At 38.3% G+C, this 18,431-nt stretch overlaps 1 protein-coding gene across 1 annotated transcript in view; it reads left to right on the forward strand.

Moving 5' to 3' along the window:
• The window catches only part of LOC118853460 (teneurin-3), a 324,419-nt gene that overhangs the window by 211,132 nt on the left and 94,856 nt on the right, over positions 1–18,431 (forward strand). The window contains exons 11-12 of the mRNA XM_036763567.1: positions 5,648–5,794; positions 17,867–18,083. Coding sequence (XP_036619462.1) covers positions 5,648–5,794; positions 17,867–18,083 — 364 coding nt within the window. The remainder of the gene's footprint in view (positions 1–5,647; positions 5,795–17,866; positions 18,084–18,431) is intronic.

The following is an 18,431-nucleotide window of genomic DNA, read 5'->3' on the forward strand; positions in this document are numbered from 1 at the left end:
TGAATCCAGGTCGCCTTTGTGGTCAAATCTTAATAGACTTAAAACATGAATGCCTTAACTTTCTTATCTTTAATGGAAATTAATAATGGTTTACGTTTTTCGTTCTTTCTCTAGAGAACATTTCTAATGAAAAAAAAAATACTTAATCTTTTCAAGAGAAAGTATTATTCAAATATAAACCTCTTTCAGACCAGGTGCAATATTATACTTCTGGGCCCCTGTTTTATTGGTGTAGCAATGTATTTGTTTGTTGTCACAAAGGGAAAGACCCTTTTGAAGTGTCAGGTAAAATGTGCTTCTCCCTTTCCAAGATGATTTTTTGGGTAACTTATTGTGCATTTTTGCAAATGTGTTGGTTCTATTAATTTTTAATATACTGTATATTTTATGATTATTGTTCCTAATGGCTTCCTAAAATACACTTACTCTTTTTCCACATTACTTCCTCTGGTGCTTTATATAATGTTTTTTTTATCATTTCCTTTATCATTTTAAGTAATTATGTATATCTTGTGCAATTCAGTCTGCCTTTAACCTTGTCATTATCCTCAACCTGTCATGCAATAACACAATCAGAACTTTTCTCCACCAAAGTCAAAATGAGACTTTCCCCTCCTCCCATCTGGTTTTAAACTGCCTACTAATGGTCAACAGTATCTAAACTACAAATGATGATTCTTAGTGTGTTTTTCACACTGCAATATTTTTTCTTGTCATTGAATTTTTACCTGTTTGCCTAACATGTCTTTTCAACATCTGTATTAATTTTAATTTCATTCTGCTGTCTGTTTGAAATGAATTTTATGGTCTAGCTCTGTTGAGAGGACCATGCCATGCCCATCACAACTCTTCCTCTAACCTCCACTCTGACACACCCTCCCATAATTTGGTTCATTCTTTTGCATAATTGGTTGTGCCTGCTCAGGCCAATAGAGTGATAGCAGATTATTCCTCCCTAAAAGGCTATTCATCAAAACAAGAATTACTACACAGAATTTATGCTGTTTGAATTGTCTAAACTCTGCCTGATCTGAAAATAAAGTAAGGTCCTGGCTTATTCAGTGTTGTAAACATTCACCAACCAAACCAGATAATCCCTCATGAAAGTGGCTTAGAAGTTTGCTAGTTTAGTTGAATTAAAAGTTCCCCAAAATTATATTTTAATGTAAAAAACTAACGATTGTGGTGCTACGGCACTTCTGTATGAGAAGAAGGTATAAGGAAAGGAATTCCCTACAGATAATCATTTTTTCAATGACAGATGTATCAAATGGAAGAGACTATAGGTCCAGCTCACTTTTTGAAACTGTACGTGTTCCTACGGTGTTTTCCTTTATGGAAACTGAATTCTATTTTCTTCTGACTTCAAACAGAACAAAAAAGCAGCCCTAATCTTTCAGGTTGAAACATGTCTGTCGATCACCTCCATATTTTCTCCAATCAATTTGCTGATGGATTGTAAACACACACTTAAAATACGGGGTAAATTGTTTTAGAAGTGTCATCCTTTTTTAGTTTTTTCATGCACACTAGACCACAGGTTCTTAATCTGGGGTCCAAGCACTTTTTTGTTTTGTAAATATTTTGAGAAGTGTATTTCAATACACTTCAACTTAATGTTTCCTTCATAATTCTACCTATTTTATTTTATGGATTTTAAAAGTTTGTTCTTAGAAGAAATCCAAGGCCCAGGGGGGCCATGAACAAAAAAAAAAGGTTAAGAATCTCTGCACTACAGACATGTGCCCATGTCACGTATGTTTATGTTTGTATGTATGTAATAGTGGAACCACTCCAGCTCTGACATTTCGTCAGACTGCAGCCATGATTTTCAACCTGATTGACAATCTCTGCCAATCCGAGTAACACGAAGATGGAAAATGATTGGTTCAAGTGAAGTCACTATTGAAACCATTATTCAACACAAAGATATTAAAAACAATAACTCAAGCACATGACAATATCAGGTGGCACAGTGGATATGTGCTAAACTTGGAGTCTGGAAGAACCGAGTTCAAATCTTGCCTTAGACACCTACAAGGTAGGTGTTACTTAACTGTGCAAGTTACTTAATTTCTCTTCCAGCCTCATCTTCCTCGTCTGTAAAATGAGGAGATTGTAGTCGTTGGCCTTCAAAATTCCAGTTCCAGCTCTATGATCCTGTGAGCTCTTTTTTTTTTTTGACAAATCAAAGACACTCAGGGTTTTTAAGGATCCTATGTTAGGTGGCAGCATTGAGGAAAGAGATGGGCACACATGTATGTATGTTTACTGTCAAGAAGAAGCAAATGCCAATATAAACTGGCAAGAAACTGCTTGGAAGGGAGCAGGCACAGACATGAGCATCAGCAAAGGTCCTTTTTTTCCATTTGATTCCTCTTGATAGCCTTACGTGAGCTTCTTGTGACATGGGCTATCAAAAGTAATATCCCCGAAATAGGGCACCAGCCCAACAGAAGGACTACAAGTAGCTCATGGCATAGCACCGTCCATTTGGAATCTATGCAGTATCCAAGTATTTTTTCATAATATATTTCACATGTTTCACTTTCATAAGAAAGTATTTTTTCTTGAGTTAGCCAGCTACTAAAGTTTGGTCTTTGGTTTTAGGTATCCCTTTCATAAGTGTGAATTAACACATTCTTCAGGAAGCAATGTATTTAGTCTTGATTTAATCAAAGTCAATGTTTGTACAATTAAAAAAAAAATATATATATATATATATAGGTGGGGGAAAATCCAAATCATTTTAAAGGTAGCTATGGTTTAACCTGAATCCTTTCCTTTAAAATGCTGAGTATTTCCTGGAGTCATGACTACATGTGCTGAAAAGTGAATATATTGCATTTTTAGAAGATATGAAGTGCATCTCTGTCATGTGATGTGAGTCTCATGTCCACTGCAGCTACTCGATTTGCATGTAAATTCTGAAATTTTCCTTGTCCCATGTGACACTTCTGAAATGTCTGTCTGTTCTTTTTTTTTCTTTTTAATTTCTCAAGCTCACTATTTGGATAAGATAGTTAAAGGTACTGTATATTTGCTCTTTGTTGACATGTCTACACACACACACATATACATATCTATGTATACAGAAAAATATGTATATAATATTGCATTAGGTGTGCAAATAGATTGTTTCCATGCATAATTTCATGAATTATAAATCAGGCTCACATTATGTGAAATGCTTCCCATTGACTAAGTATGAAGATTTCACTGTCTGTGTCTCACATTAGTAGTAATGAATATCACTAGTTGCATCATTATGTAAATGCATTAGTTTTCACTGAAACCAAAACTGAAGACAACAGATCATTTGCTGTTTTCCTGGCCCTCTTAGCTTCACTGTTGGTAATTCAGTTTTAAATACTTCAGTAAAAAAAACCATGCCTCTTAACTCTCATGTCCCAGCATAAAAAACTCTGAAATTGAGATAAGATTTTGATCAATATATGTATATGAATGTATATATATGCAGTTATCAAGGAAAAAACTCATTTATCCAGATACACTGGATTATTTCTTTTACTAAGTGTTTGAAGATGCAAAGGCAATTTTATCTTTACGTTTCATATAGAAAAAACTGTCGAGTGTGCTGAATATTGATATTGGACACCTCATAACAAAAGGAAGGAGAGGCCAGAATAAAACAGCAGATTCTCATGTCTTCAGCTATTGTAAAAATAGATAACTGTAAAAAAATTGAGATTAAAAAACCCTCTCTCCCCTTCTTAGATTATGTATTTTCTATTCCTTCTTTGTGCTTTTCATTAGAATACGGCAATATTCATGGCAACATCCAGGCTTTCATACAATAACATGTGTGTGCATGCAATCAGCCACTGCACCTCTTTGTTGGTAGGGCAACTAAGTATTTCATTTTCTTCCAAATCAAAACCACCACCAAAAAAATCCCAGCATATTCTGTAGAAAAAATTAGCCTTTTATACCTATTATATAGTTCATAAAACTAGGTGGTAACTACCTAAAAGAAAATAAGCAGCAAAATTAATCTCAGCCTGACCTGTTGATATCCATAAGACTAATTTCATTCCTCCTTGCCACAAGAGACTTTCAGAACCCCCTTCTTTCTGTCACTGCTGATCTTAAGAAACAACAGTGTCTCTGGGAGATATTTCAAGTTACATAGTGGAGAATGGGGATTTAATGAATTAATTCTCTTAAAAGGAAACTTCAGATGTAGAAATCTCTTTAAACAGCTTGTCCTAAACAGCATCTGAAATTTTAACTTTGTCATCAAAACAAGGGCAGCATTCTAATTGGCAAAGATAACGGAGTGTTTGATGTCATGCCCATTCACTCCCCCCCAAAAAATAATTAGCAATAATAATAATAATAATAATAACCTGCTGCACCAAATATTTTTATTTCTATCTTGTATAAAGTTATTGACAACTGTATTTTCCTAGCAATCTGATTGGTAGCCACTTCTTATTAGGACTCTCGTACCATTTCTGTCCTTGCTTTTGTCAGTGTCTTACCACACTCATAAGGATAAGAATACCAGAATCTGCCTGAGTGTCATCCTCATACACGGCTCATGTTGGCTGCATGCCAGATATCATCAATAGGAATTGGCAAAAACTGTTTCTTATTATGTAATGTTAGACTGAAACAATTATAGATTTTGGATATATGAAATTATTTTAATTGTTTCCCAAATTTTCCCTCCTTGCCCATAAAAGCAGACAAGATAGGATATAAAGGTAACAGCACAAAAAGCCTTAGGGAGATTGTCACAAAATATCACTTTCTGCTATCTGTCTTGAAGCACGTCACTACCGTGTTTTTGTTCAGTCTATCAATGTTTTATTGTGGTCCTTATGGTATTTCATTTTGTCCGTCCTAAGTAATCAAATACGCATAGCTATTACATTTAGTTGGAAATCCTGTCGGTCCTGTCCCATCCGTATGCAGCCTGAATCCTGATGTTTGTTAGAATAGATGCTAAAGCTGCTTCACTATTTCCTGGGCTTTGCTTATTCTGTGAAAAGGAATGTACTTTGGGCATAAAGTATAGTCATCACCACTGGCCTATACTTTGTGCAGTTACTTAACGCACTGTAATTTCACATGAATATACGGCAACTCTGAGACCAGATAAAATTAACATTCTCTTTTAACATCGGTCATTCGCTCATGCCCACTTTCATGCTTCTGAAATTAGACGGATCTGTTTAAAGCAACAAGGTACTTCCAAGAAGGCCTTTCCTAGCAAGTAACCATTTGATGCCTGCCACGCATTCAAAATCTCAGCTAGGGATGTAGAAATTACCTTGGTTTAGACGTCGTTTCACCCTGCACAGCCAGCCTTGTTGCTTTACCAAGGGAAATACAGTAAACTTAATTTTGTCTGGCCTGCAGGTATTTAGAGGATTGTTGCATACATTTCCATCCTGCACAGGTAAGTGGTGTCTCAAGTGTCAGGCCAATCAAAGATGCCACTTGGTTAAGACCTAGATTCCTTAGGGAACGTTGCTGTTTCTATCCATGTGCAATTACAGTATTTGTGCTGTTTCTGAAGGCCTGTCCCCAGTAAGTGTCCCTTATCTGTTTCTTCGGAGCTGGGAATTCTTTCCATACTTAAATCACTCGTGATGTCCTTCTTTGTCTATTTTGACAGAGGGTTGCCCCGGTCTGTGCAACAGCAATGGAAGGTGTACGCTGGACCCAAACGGCTGGCATTGTGTTTGCCAGCCGGGGTGGAGAGGCGCGGGATGTGACGTAGCCATGGAGACTCTGTGCACAGACAGCAAAGACAACGAAGGAGGTGAGATGTCTTGAGCGGGAGGAAACAAGTGTGGGGCAGAGCAGAGGGTCGAGAAGCGCCAGTGGCGCAGAGTTGTACCCTGCTGGCCCCGTGGATCCTTGGAGATTGGAATGATGGAGGCTGGCAGAAGGGTTGTTATTTTTTCTTAAATCCGGGATCCTTTTGTTTAGAGAAAAGCAAAAGTAGTTAAACTTAGCCGTCAGGGCTGGGTTTTCCTAATCCTCCAGCACTCCTTTTCCTAATCCATCTCCCCCAGCCTGGTCTGTCCCCTACCCCCAGTATGATGTATCCATCACCACTTCTTCCTACCATACTTCATGTCCCCCTTTTCTAGATACCCCTCAACTATCCTTCTTTGTGCTTCTCTACTGACATCACACACTCACTACAGACCAAAAGGAAATTTGAAAAGAAATTTAAGACCTTCCTTAAGAAGGGAAAAATGTTTAGGTTATAGGGGAACACATCACTCACACACACACACACACACACACACACACCCCTTTTTATGCTGCTACAAGTAGTCCCCTTCTTCTTTACTCTCTAAGCACCAGACAGCCAAACGGGTGCACAGAAGTATGGCTACAGTTGCTGAACAAATTCTGGTTTTTAGAAGATGGCATCAAAAGAAGCACTGCATAAATAGATCCCAGAATAAAAATAACAAGAATACAGTGGATCAGTCAGCACTTATAAGCACCTATGTGCCAGGCACTGGCACAGCATGTGGGAGGATGTCCCTCTGCGGCCAGGCTCCATAGCCAGCTTGTGTCATGATAGGTGTCTTGCCTGGTAGCTGGTGGTGGGGTGGAGACCACAGGCTTTGTAATCAGAAGTCCTGGATTCCTGTCCCGCTTATGTCTCTTTTCACTTTGGTGACTTTGACCAAGCCATTTAACATCTCTACCCCCTGCCCAGTTTTTATGTATAGAGTCAGAAGGTTGAGGGCCCTGAGGTTCCCTTTGATACTCAATAGCAAAATTCAGAAATATTCTAAGTTACTCTTAAAAGCAGAAGGAGATTATGGGGAAGGGTCTGATATTTCCTGAAAGGCACACTAACCTTTCTTTAGGTTTCTTTTTTGGGAGAGGGAAAGAGTGGAGCAGGGTGGTAGTGATTATTGTCACTAAGGATTCCTGTGGTCATTTCCACAAATACCAACATGGTGGAGAGGCAGTGTGGTATGTTGGATAGAGAACTGGTCTTAAAGCCATGAAGACCTGGATTCCAGTACAGTCTCTTGCCCATACTGACTTGTGATGCTGGGCACATCACTTAACCTTTTAATGCCCTAGACAAGTTTCTAAAGTGAAAGGTTTCAAAGAAGGTGCATTGGTAGAGGAAACACATGGAGGAGTTTCTGACACAGATCCAGTCACTATGCCAACCAAAGTCACCATTAATTTAAGATCTCTCATAAAACTGTAGAAGAGAATGACCTTTACAAGTTGTGTATGTTCAGGCTTTGACTAAGAAAACATAAAACAGATACCATTTAAACCTCAACCAAATTACACCTAATCCTTTCTTTTCCACTTAAGGTTAAATCAACAGTTAAATGAGATCATTGGTCTTTGATTTAACCAGAGAGTCATTATCAACAGTCATTACGGATAGAGCTGGGTTTCTAGCCCCCTCCTCTATGCAGGAAAGACAGGTTCCCTTAAATGTATAAAAAGATGCTTAGGAGGATGACTTTGTGCCCTGTGTGCCTTTCCTCCTCTTCCATTTATACTGTATATACCTTGTAGTTATTTGCATTTGATTTCTCTCATTAGAATGAGAGCACCTGAAGGCAGGGCCTGTACGTCCTTGACACTTAGCACAATGCTTGACACGTGGTAAGCACTTCATTGGGGAATCAGTGGAGGTGAGGGCTAGAAATAGATAGCAGGGTGTCATGTGCGTAGAGATGATAATAGAAAAATCTGGGAGTGGATAAGATGGCAGGTGGAGAGAGAAAGCAGAAGAGGGCAGAAGAAAGAGCCTTGAAGAGCATTCACCTTGAAGAATCAGAGAGAAGATGTCAAAACAAGACAGGAGATAGTGTCTCGAAAGCCAGGAGAAGTAGAAGTGTCCAAAGGGAGGGAGTGACCAACAGTGTCAGATGCTATAGGGAGGTCAAGGTAGATGAGGACTGAAAAAAAAGCTTTGGATTTTATGACCTCAGGGGGTCATTGGTAACTTCTTACACATTCCCAGTTTATAAGGAGATTACAATGTAATAGGGGAGATTCATTTTAGTTCCTTGGTGCTTAACAACCTCCCAAAAATATTTTGAGAAGTGTAAGACAGGAGTTCTAATGCACCAGGAGAATTAAAGTCTTCTGGTCTGTTCCACCTAGAAGGCACTTTTTCTCTTCAAGGACCAGGTTGGGGTGAGGAGATAAGAGTAGTAAGGACAGACAAACAGAACATTATTTATTCTTCTGTTATCTCACTCAATATAAATACAATATAAGATGCTGCCATGGTTAAGAGTGAATCCTTTTTCTCCCTTAACATTTCCACACTGATCTGTTTTTAGCTTGAGGATTTGTTGCAAAAAATCAGAAATTTAAAATATGATGGGGGGAATGAGAAGAGGGGGGATGAAAACAAAAGAGAGGGAGAAGACCAAACAGATGGAACACATGAGGAAGTGGAGTGACAAAATAAAGAAAGTATCAGGGGGAGCAAGGAGGGGTAACAAGGGAGCAGGGAAACAGATGGAGTGGATGTGAGAGGCAGAATGAGGGGATGATCAATGGGAGATATTAGCACAGAGAGCCCCAGAAGAGAAGAGGGAGACATTTTATAGACAGGATAAAACTCTGCTCATGTCTAGAAAAGGGGGAAAATAATTATTTTCTCAGAAAGAGATAAAGAAGTAAATAGAAGGCAAAACAATGAATAGGAACTAAAAATAGTTAAATGAAAATCAGAAATGAAGAGGCAGAATGAGTATCTTATCAGAGAGAACGCAGATTTTACCAAAGCCTAGGCTAGCAGGCAGCAAGCGTTTATTAAGCACTTCCTTGTGCCAGGCACTATGCTAAGCGCTGGGGATACAAATACGAGAAGAAAGACAGTCCCTGCCCTCAAGAAACTTGCATTCTAATGAAGAAAGGCAACAAATAAAAGAGGGTTGAAAAGCACATAAAGGAAGGGAAAGAAGCAGCTCACACAGAGGCCACGGTGGTGAAGGCCAAACAGACAACAGTACATTTGGAAGAAGAATGAAGCGTGGCCAGTTAGGCTTTGTCTCCAAAGTGGAGGAACTCTCCAATGAGTGAATGAGATCTGCATAGCGGGGGGAAGTTCCAGTGTGAAAAAGCAGTTCAATCATGGTACCTCCAAGTCTGGAGGGTTAGAAACACAGGCAGGAGGAGAATGGAATGACACAGAGGCAGTTAGGTGGTATAGTGGACAGAGCACTAGGCCTGAGTTCAAATCCCGTCTCAGACACTTACTAGCTTTGCAACCCTAGTCAAGTCACTTAACCCCCATTTGCCTCAGTTCTCATCTGTAAGATGGGAACACAGAGGAGAAGGAAGTGGCAAACTACTTCCGTATCTTTGCCAAGAAAATTTATAGACAAAGTCTATGAGGTCACGTAGAATCAGACACAACTGAACAGCAACATAGAGTGAATCAGAGGGAGATTAGGATCTCAGGACCTAAAAATGTACTACCCAGAAGAGAAAACAGCAGATGAAAGTTAGGTAAAAACTATAACACGGAAATATTGTGAGAAATTTTTATAAGTTCTGACATTGCATCAGGAACAAGTATGATACGTGACTTAAGGGAACTTGTATTTTTTTAGCTTGTAAACCAGTGGTATCAAACTCAGATAGAAATGGAGGCCACTACATCCATAAGGATCTCTGTAGATGCATATCAACTTGTTTTAAAATGTAGCATTATCTTTTTCTATTGTATTTTAGTTATGTTGTTAAATATCTCTCAGTTATATTTTCATCTGGTCCAGGCCACACTTGGGAATGTTGCACGCTACAGGCTGCGTGTTTCACACCTCCGTTCTAGACACTGACCAAGATGTAGGTTATTACTGTTTTTGTTACCAAATGCCACTTAGAGATATTTATATCAATTCCTATTTTCTTCTAAATTGATGAGATATCAAAGAGGAGGCCAGTAAGCCTTATGTGAAGGAGTTATTTGCCACTCCTCCGCAAGAGTACCTGGATTTAGAGTTAGAAGAGTCCTTGGAGACTACCAAGTCCAACTGTCTCCTTTTATTGCGGGTCTTATATTACTAAGAAGGAAATAATAACTATTTATATAGTGCTTCAGCATTTGCAAAGTACTTTGACATATGTTATCTCCTTTGAGCTGAATGGAATGATTATGCTTGCCAGCAGAACAAAGTAGAACATGAATGAATCGGTTCAGTCACTCCTACTAAAGCTACTAAAATTATGTTCACCGGTAGTTAGTGGCATTGTCAGGCAGCCAATCAGTAAACATTTATTAAGTGCCTGGTATGTGCCAGGCACTGTGCTAAGTGCTTCGCTTTCTCTGATTCTTCACAGCACAGCATTCATTTTTTCCTGTTTTAATTAATAACATTTATGTGGTTTTTTTGTTTTTAATTTAATGTGAGCTCTTTAGACCTGCACTAAAGCTATTCTAGATAGCCTTGAAATTCCTAGTCTGATGCTTCTCAAGAGGATCTGTTGTTGTTGAATCATTTCAATTGTGTCCAACTCTTCATGACCCCATTTGGGGTTTTCTTGGCAAAGATACTGAAGTGGTTTGCCGTTTCCTTCTCTAGGTCATTTTACATACAAGGAACTGAGGTAAACAGGGTTAAGTGACTCACACAGGGTCACACATGTGTTAAGTGTCTGAGGTGGGATTTGAACACAGGTCTTCCTGACTCTTTCTACTGCATCACCTAGCTGTCCCAAAAGTATTCAGTGAAGCATAAAGTCTAGCAAGTCCTACTGAGTTAGAAAGGCACTGATCACAAAGTAGAGATGAACCAGATGACTGTCACTGAAGCCTGCCTAAGTCCATTGTGTATCCTATTCAAAGTTATTCTGTTAGATGATGAATTGGGGAGCACAGCATTGCACCAAGTTATAGAGAGAGAATAACCCACCAGAAAATTCATATATCTGTGAATTGCAGTAAGTATTCTAGATACACTACCTAAATCTCAGATAGTGGCTGTTCTTTAGAGGTAGATATAGTGGATGAAGCATGGACCTGAAATGAAGAAGACCCAATTTCAAATGCAGCTTCAGAAACTAATTACCTATGTACCCTGGGCAATTCACTTAACCTCTCTCTGCTTCCTCAGTTGTAAAGTAGGAATGATAATAGTACCTGCCTCACAAAGTTGTTGGCATCAACTATTTATAAAGTACTTAGCACAGTGCGTGGCACATAGTAGGCGCTTAATATATGCTTATTCGCTTCCTTTTCCCCTGTCTAATAACCTTGTTGCTAGAGTAGTTCTATATGCAGGAACACAACTTGAGGATGATGACTTGGCGGCTGTTCTGTCAGATGACCATTTCTGACATTCTAGAGACCTAGCTGCATCCTACTTTGTGCAGAGATTGTTTTAGGAGCTCCTAGGGCTTTCTTTTTCTCCATCCCCAGAGCCAGGGCTATCCCCAAAGAGATTTTCAAAAATCTCAACTTCTGAGGCATAAGATCTTGGAAACTTCTGTTGCTCAGTTTGATTCCACCAACGATTGTATGGAAGTCTCTGGCACTTCTGTCTAACTTGAAGGGATCTGCAGAATCATTTCACATTAAATAAAATTCCTGAGAATGTTACCACCATTTCTTTTTGCTGCTAAGGCATCAAGCGAGTGCCGTGGTGATGAATTCACCGTCCCTACATCTTCCAATTAAGAAGCATATTAAGTTATTGGTATCTAACAAATATCAAGTTGTCATGACTACCACATAATTCCACTTTATTTCATGTTATTCAGGGTTCTGATAATGAGAGCACAAAGTGGATTGTCTAAAGTCTTGGAGACAATAAGTGGGAGTTGAACCCAGATCTACTAACTGCAAATTGAACACTTTGTCTGCCACAGCAATATCTACTAGATTAGCTCCCTGACTCATCAGGGACCTGGTTGATATAAACGTGGAAGTCTGGTCCATTTTTATACCGGGTCTTCATCAATATGATAAAAATGAAACCCAGATGTCCATGTGGAACTGATTTGGAATACAAAACAGTAACATATACTTTCTCTTCTTTGGGAAGCTTAAGAATCTAACAGATGACACTGATTGGAAGAAGTTAAAGGAGACATACTGGTAACTGAAATTGAATCTACTCATTTATTAAATAAATTGACATGCTTATTCAATCTGATTATAATATACTTAATACGTAATAGGCTCATTAAGTATTATTATAAAATGCTTATTAAATATTACTATAATATGCTATTATGAAATAAATTGACTTGCAAAGAGACAATGCCAAGTTATACTGAATATTCAAATAACTAAAACATCCAGGTCCCTGAGCATTCTCCTTAATCAGATTTAACTTTATAGTGGATACTCCATGGCAATAGTTAGTGATAATATACCAGTTATTTAATACATACGACATGATGGGTTTATCAGAAAGGTGTTTGGATTGAAATTTAGGAGACCCAGATTCTAATCATCCTTTTGTCTCTGAATCACTACTTACCCTTGGGAAGATCATATAAAGTTTTCCCATCGGTAATGCCTTTGTAGCTATTCAAAGAAAATCTACATAGTCATATCCAGTATAACTTTGCTTTGACAGTATTTCCATTATTGTGATCAGATTCTATCTTTATTGTACTTCCAACTATCTCTACTAGGGCCCAGTGGAAAGAGACCCCTTATGATGTGATAACAACTTCCTCCATCCCCACTCATCCACCATGATTCTGTATATCAAGGTTATGTTTCTTTCAGCCTTGTCATAGGATCATAATACTATGGGAATAATATTAAAACATGGGCAATCCCAAGCATCCCTTCAGCCCCTAACGTTCCAGGAGTCTGTGAATTACTGACTTTCCTTTTGGTCCATAGAATTTCCAAGCAGAAACAAGAAACTGTGTTGTGTATTCTTTAAAGATAAAATCTCTAATAGCTTAAAGATAATCGAGACTGAGGGGAGGGGAAAGAGGACGCAAATGAGGAGATACAACTGGGCCCAAGACATCTCTGCTCTCCACAAACATCCCCCGCCCCCCCGTACCTGTTTAAGTGCCCCTGACTCTTAAAAACTTATCATGGAAGGCAGCTCTGATGAAGACTGACATAAAGAATACATGTACACAGCCAAACCCATAAATAAATAATGCATGAGCTATGTTAAGTGCCTATTGTTGGGGATGGTGAATGAATGGGAATTCATGCAGGTTGCACCTGGCATAAGTTTTGAATTACAGGCCCCTAAGCAAGAGTTTGCAAAGACTCTCTCTCCTTTTACCCTTCTCCTCCTTCCATTAGCCCATTTATCTTCAGAAGTGCCCCTATCATGTAAACCCCCTTTTCATGGTCGTCTATATACCATGGGGGCTATTAGGGCATTAGTTATATCTACGGTGTTTTGACAGGGTGCATTATGGAGAAATTCATGACCTCTCATCCAGTAAGTCAGGGAAAACTTCACAGCAGTGAGAATCTAGGAGTCTCTTAAAGGAAAGGAATGACAAGAGCTTGGCAAGCTGGAGGAAAGTGGAAATTCTAGGCATAGAACATTGCTTAGGAAGAGAGGAGTTAGGAGTTCTGGAGTAGTAATCAGACAAGGGGCAGATGGGGCAAAGTTGCCTGAGAAAAGTAGTAAGGACAGTATGAAAAATCAAACAACAAGGATTTGTTAAGCTCCTACTGTGTGCCCCATATTGGGCTAGGTACCAAGGGTACAAAGACAAAAAGGCTCTGCTCTCTAGGGGCTTACTATGGAGGAAACAGTGTAATAGGTATATGAATGTTAAAAATATACCAACTAAAAATAAGGCAATTTGAATAAAGGGGAATTCCTAGGATTTGAGAGGGATCCAAAAAGTCCTCATGTATAGGTACTTCTTAAACTGAGCTTTTAAGAAACCTAAGGATTCAGAAAAGCAAACGTGAGAAAAACAGTGCATGCAGGCATGGTAGAGAGCCTGTGCAAACATGGGATAGTGTGAATGAGGAACACACACTGTAGGGTGCGTGAAGAGTAGGAATGTGTAATAAGCCTGGGGTGACAAATCCTTTGGAAATATCACTTCTGTGGCTATGTCAAGGATGAATTGGGAAGGGAAGAGACTTGAGCATGGAGACAAGTTGGAAAGCTATTGGAAGAGTTCACATAAATAGTAAGAGAAAACAAGAGAGGGTAGAGACTTGGAAGCAAAGGTTGAAGGTCTTGGTTTCATGGAACAATGAGAAGCCATAAAACAATAAGAACGTGGAATAATAAAAATAAGAAAAGGAGAGGTATGATAAGATGATATGGGAGGGGGAGCTATTATCCTAATAATTAAGTAAGGAGTTGGGAAGGCATACATAAACTTACAAAATTGGCTGCATTATGGTGGGATAAATGCTGGTTTTGGAGCTCAGGGTTCCATGTACTTCACTAGCCTTGAGTTCTCTGCCTGAGTTTTAGCTTTCTTATCTATAAAATGGATATAATGGAAGCAGTATATAAAATGGGAGTAGTTCATTTTTTCCATCCTCTTTTTAAATCTGGAAATGAAAATAATGTGTGACTGGAACAAAAGCAGACTTCGTCAGTTATCAGTACTTGCCACCTCTCAGGGTTGTCATGAGGAGCAAATGAGATAACATGTAAAGCACTTTGCAAACCATGATGCACTCTAAAAAATGCCATCTCTTATTTTTATAGTCAGTAAGAATAACAAGCAGTGTGACATGAATGCGCCACTGTTATTGAAAAAAAACCAAAATTCACATAAAAAAGACTCAGTATTGTTGATTTTCACCAGGTTTGAACAGGTTTATTCTCTGAATATTTTTCATAATGGATGCTATTAGGTATGGCTTCTAAGCCAATATAAATATAAGCCAGCCTAATCTTTCTAAGACAAAAATGGAATGTTAGTGATCTTGCCAAGCTATGAGCTTCTCCACCAAGACGATTTTACCACACTAGACGTTGGCCAAGCACGTCATCAGCTTAGTCGTACTAGACAGCACCAGCAACATAAGTACAGACAAAGAATGAAAAATGTTTTCTCAAGTTATAGGGAGCCAGATTCATAACCATCCGTCACTCGCTTGGGCAAGTTGCTGATAAACTCCACAGAAAAATAACAAACAGTGTGTCCCTGCATCTTGGCTGTTGAAAATGAGATTCTTTCTCTGATTGATGTTAGCGGAGAGGCTTGTAAAAATGCATTTCCAGCTGATTAGTTCAGAAGGTGTCAATCTCATGCAGTTTTATGACCTGCAGACTCCACGCCAGATGTACATTTGCTTTTTATAAACTAACAAAGATGAATGACTAAATTTGAGCATTTCTCTTTGGCAACTGTACCATATATTCCCTAAGGGAGTACACTGTGGGGGAGGGGGAAGGAGGAGACATTTAACCCTTAAGGCACCAAATGTTGGGTTTGGTTTTTTTTTAGAAAGTCTTGGAGAGGTGAAACAGATCAAATTTGGAATTCCTTTCCTCTTGGTAGGAATTGAGCATGGAGGTTATAAAAGCCAGTAGACATTTGAGATACTGCTTTTCTTTCATTATGCTCAAAAGCTTAATATAGTAAATAAACATTAATTCCAGTTCTCATGGGGAAAGACTTCTTTTTTAAAAAAGAAATTTTATTTCTTTTGATTTTACATTGCCTAGATTGCCCCCTCCCAGAGCTATCACATATCAAAAAGATTATTTTTAAGGACAAAAAAAAAACCAAAATCAATTAACACATCAAAAAAGTATGAAAATATATTCAATGTCTCACACCTACGGTCCTCTCACTTATTCAAAGGAGTCAAGAGAAGTGTCTTCTCATATCCCTTCTTTGGGGTCATTCTTGTTTTTTTTTTTAATATAGCAATAATCATTTTCTAATGTTTTATGATGGTTGCTCTTTCCATGTACTTTGCTGTAGTCATTGTAGATATTTTCTTGGTTCTGCTTATTGCAGTCTACATCAGTTCACATCGATCCTTCCTTGCTTCCCTGTATTCATCATATTCATTGTTTCTTATACCACAGGAAAATTGTATTATGTTCACATGCCCTAATATGCTTAGTTCTCTAATCAATGGGATATCTCCATTGTTTCTAATTCTTTACTACCACAAAAAGTGCTGGAAAATTTCTTCTTATCATGACTTCCTTAGGGTATATGTCTGGTAATGGAATCTATGGGTCAAAAAGTGTGGCCATTTTACTCTATTTGCACAAAATTCCAAAATAGGAAAGAATTCATAAAAGAAAAACACTGTACATTTCAAAGATTCTTTATGCAATCTCTTAACACGTAAGCATGATTTGCCACATTAAAGTACATTTTCCCACCCCACCCCCATCTTTCAAAGCTAGGAATCATATCATGTGAATGAGACAAAAGTTGTTTTGTCACTTATCAGTATGTCTTTCAGTCACTTTGTGCTTTCAGCTCCTTGAAGAGTGGTACAATATAAATACAAAGCATTAGCCTTATTATTATAGTATCTTCTGATGAAAAAATCCAGCATCACTGCCTTATCACCTCTTACAACTTGACAACAAATACAGTGTTTCTACACATTCAGACTTTTTCTGTCTCCGTAACCCGTTGGGGAAATGATTAAGCGAGGTGGTAAAAATGCAGGAAGATAGTCAAGTTATTTAAAAACTGACCTCAAAGTTCAAAACAAGCTTTTGCCTGTTATTATTTGGGGATATATGTACATGTGTGTATGTATTTAGTCCTTTGAGAACACAATTGTTATTGTTTCAAAAAGGGATAGATCTAATATAACACATGGTACATGGAGAAGCACATTCAGCTTAAATACCCAAAGGTGAATATAAGATGCGTGTGCTTACAAGTTAGCTCCCATTGATGAGAACACGTTGCACCTTAACAAAATCTGTTTATCAGTGATCTGAATTCACATGTATTCATGTATATGAGTCTTTTCAGAAATTAAGGTGACAAGCAGCAACTTCTCATTTGTCGTATCAATGATACAAAAAAAAAACCTTAGGATCATAAAGTTTTTCTTAAGTATTAACATGTTTGAAGTAACATACTTGAAATGAATTAATGAAAATAATAAGAAGATGTGAGTTAATGTCAGCGTGGAGTCAGCATGATCCAGTGAAGCTGAGCACAGTCTGTCATCTCCAATCTTACTCCATCTATTATGTTGACCTACTTTGTGAATTTAGGCAATTTGACTCCATTTACATTATTCTTTCTCTTTTGCTTCAGTTTTTCTCATGGTCTAAAACAAATGGATGGTCAGAAATTTTTTAAATAAAACAATGCATTTTACTATATCAATTCAAGATAAAATACCCCCCCAAAAAAATAAAAGCTAAGAAAACATTTAAGCCTCATTCAACAGTATTCAGTATTGCTAATACATAACTACTCTAAATTCTTCCATCCTGTTAAGTCATTTGTTCAAATAAGGGAATATTCCCCTTTTTTCATAATTCAGAATGAAGAAAATGATTATTTCTAAACTTCCCAAGTCTACCTTCTTTCCCACAAGAATGCCTCTTTAGAAAGGCAAGTTTTTAAAATATGTTTACATTTATACAGACTGTTCTTTTTTTTCCCCAAAACTAATTATTTCATTACGGTAAGAAGTTTCAAGTTAGGAAGTTCCTTCTTCCAATGTAGACTGGCAACCATTCTGCAATTTACAATCTTTGAGAGTAGGCCAAAGCATTGCAAGGTCAGGAGACTGGCCCAGCTGTATGTCTCAGTGATGGGGCATGAACTCAAGCCATCCACATGTCTGTGGCCAGTACTCCATCTACAACATCAAACTGCTACACCTCTTCCTCTCTCCCACTCCCCCAGTTATATATTGTCAATGATGCATTGGAAAAAGGGCTCACTCATTGGTTTAAATTTCTATCTGCAGATGGATTAATTGACTGTATGGACCCTGACTGCTGCTTACAAAGTTCCTGCCAGAATCAGCCCTATTGTCGTGGACTCCCCGATCCGCAAGATATCATTAGCCAGAGCCTACAGTCACCCTCTCAGCAAGCTGCTAAGTCTTTTTATGATCGAATTAGTTTTCTTACAGGGCCGGACAGTACTCATGTTATACCTGGGGAAAGTCCTTTCAATAAAAGGTTAATTAATGTTTTGTCTTTAAAAATGCTGCTCGCGTTTGTGTCTGTGGTGGTTGATCTGCATGGCATGGGAAATGTTGATGACTGCGCCCTTGACGAATGTGATGTTTCCCCCCGATCCCCAAGTTTCCTTTCTCTCGATTAGTTCTTCAACAAACTAACCATCTCTAGCAGTTGTGACTTAGCACACACCCTTTGCCAAGTTCTGTACCTGGTACCTAACAGGACATTCCATTAAGGAGTCAATAAATCTTCATTTAACTAGTTGATTCAGGTTAGCACAGTTGGAAGTATATCAGAAGAAGCCATGAAAAGGGCCCAAAAGCAAAGCAAAGAAATGCACCTTTT

Source organism: Trichosurus vulpecula, chromosome 6 (assembly GCF_011100635.1).
Source record: "Trichosurus vulpecula isolate mTriVul1 chromosome 6, mTriVul1.pri, whole genome shotgun sequence".
In the NCBI taxonomy this organism is placed as follows: Eukaryota; Metazoa; Chordata; class Mammalia; order Diprotodontia; family Phalangeridae; genus Trichosurus; species Trichosurus vulpecula.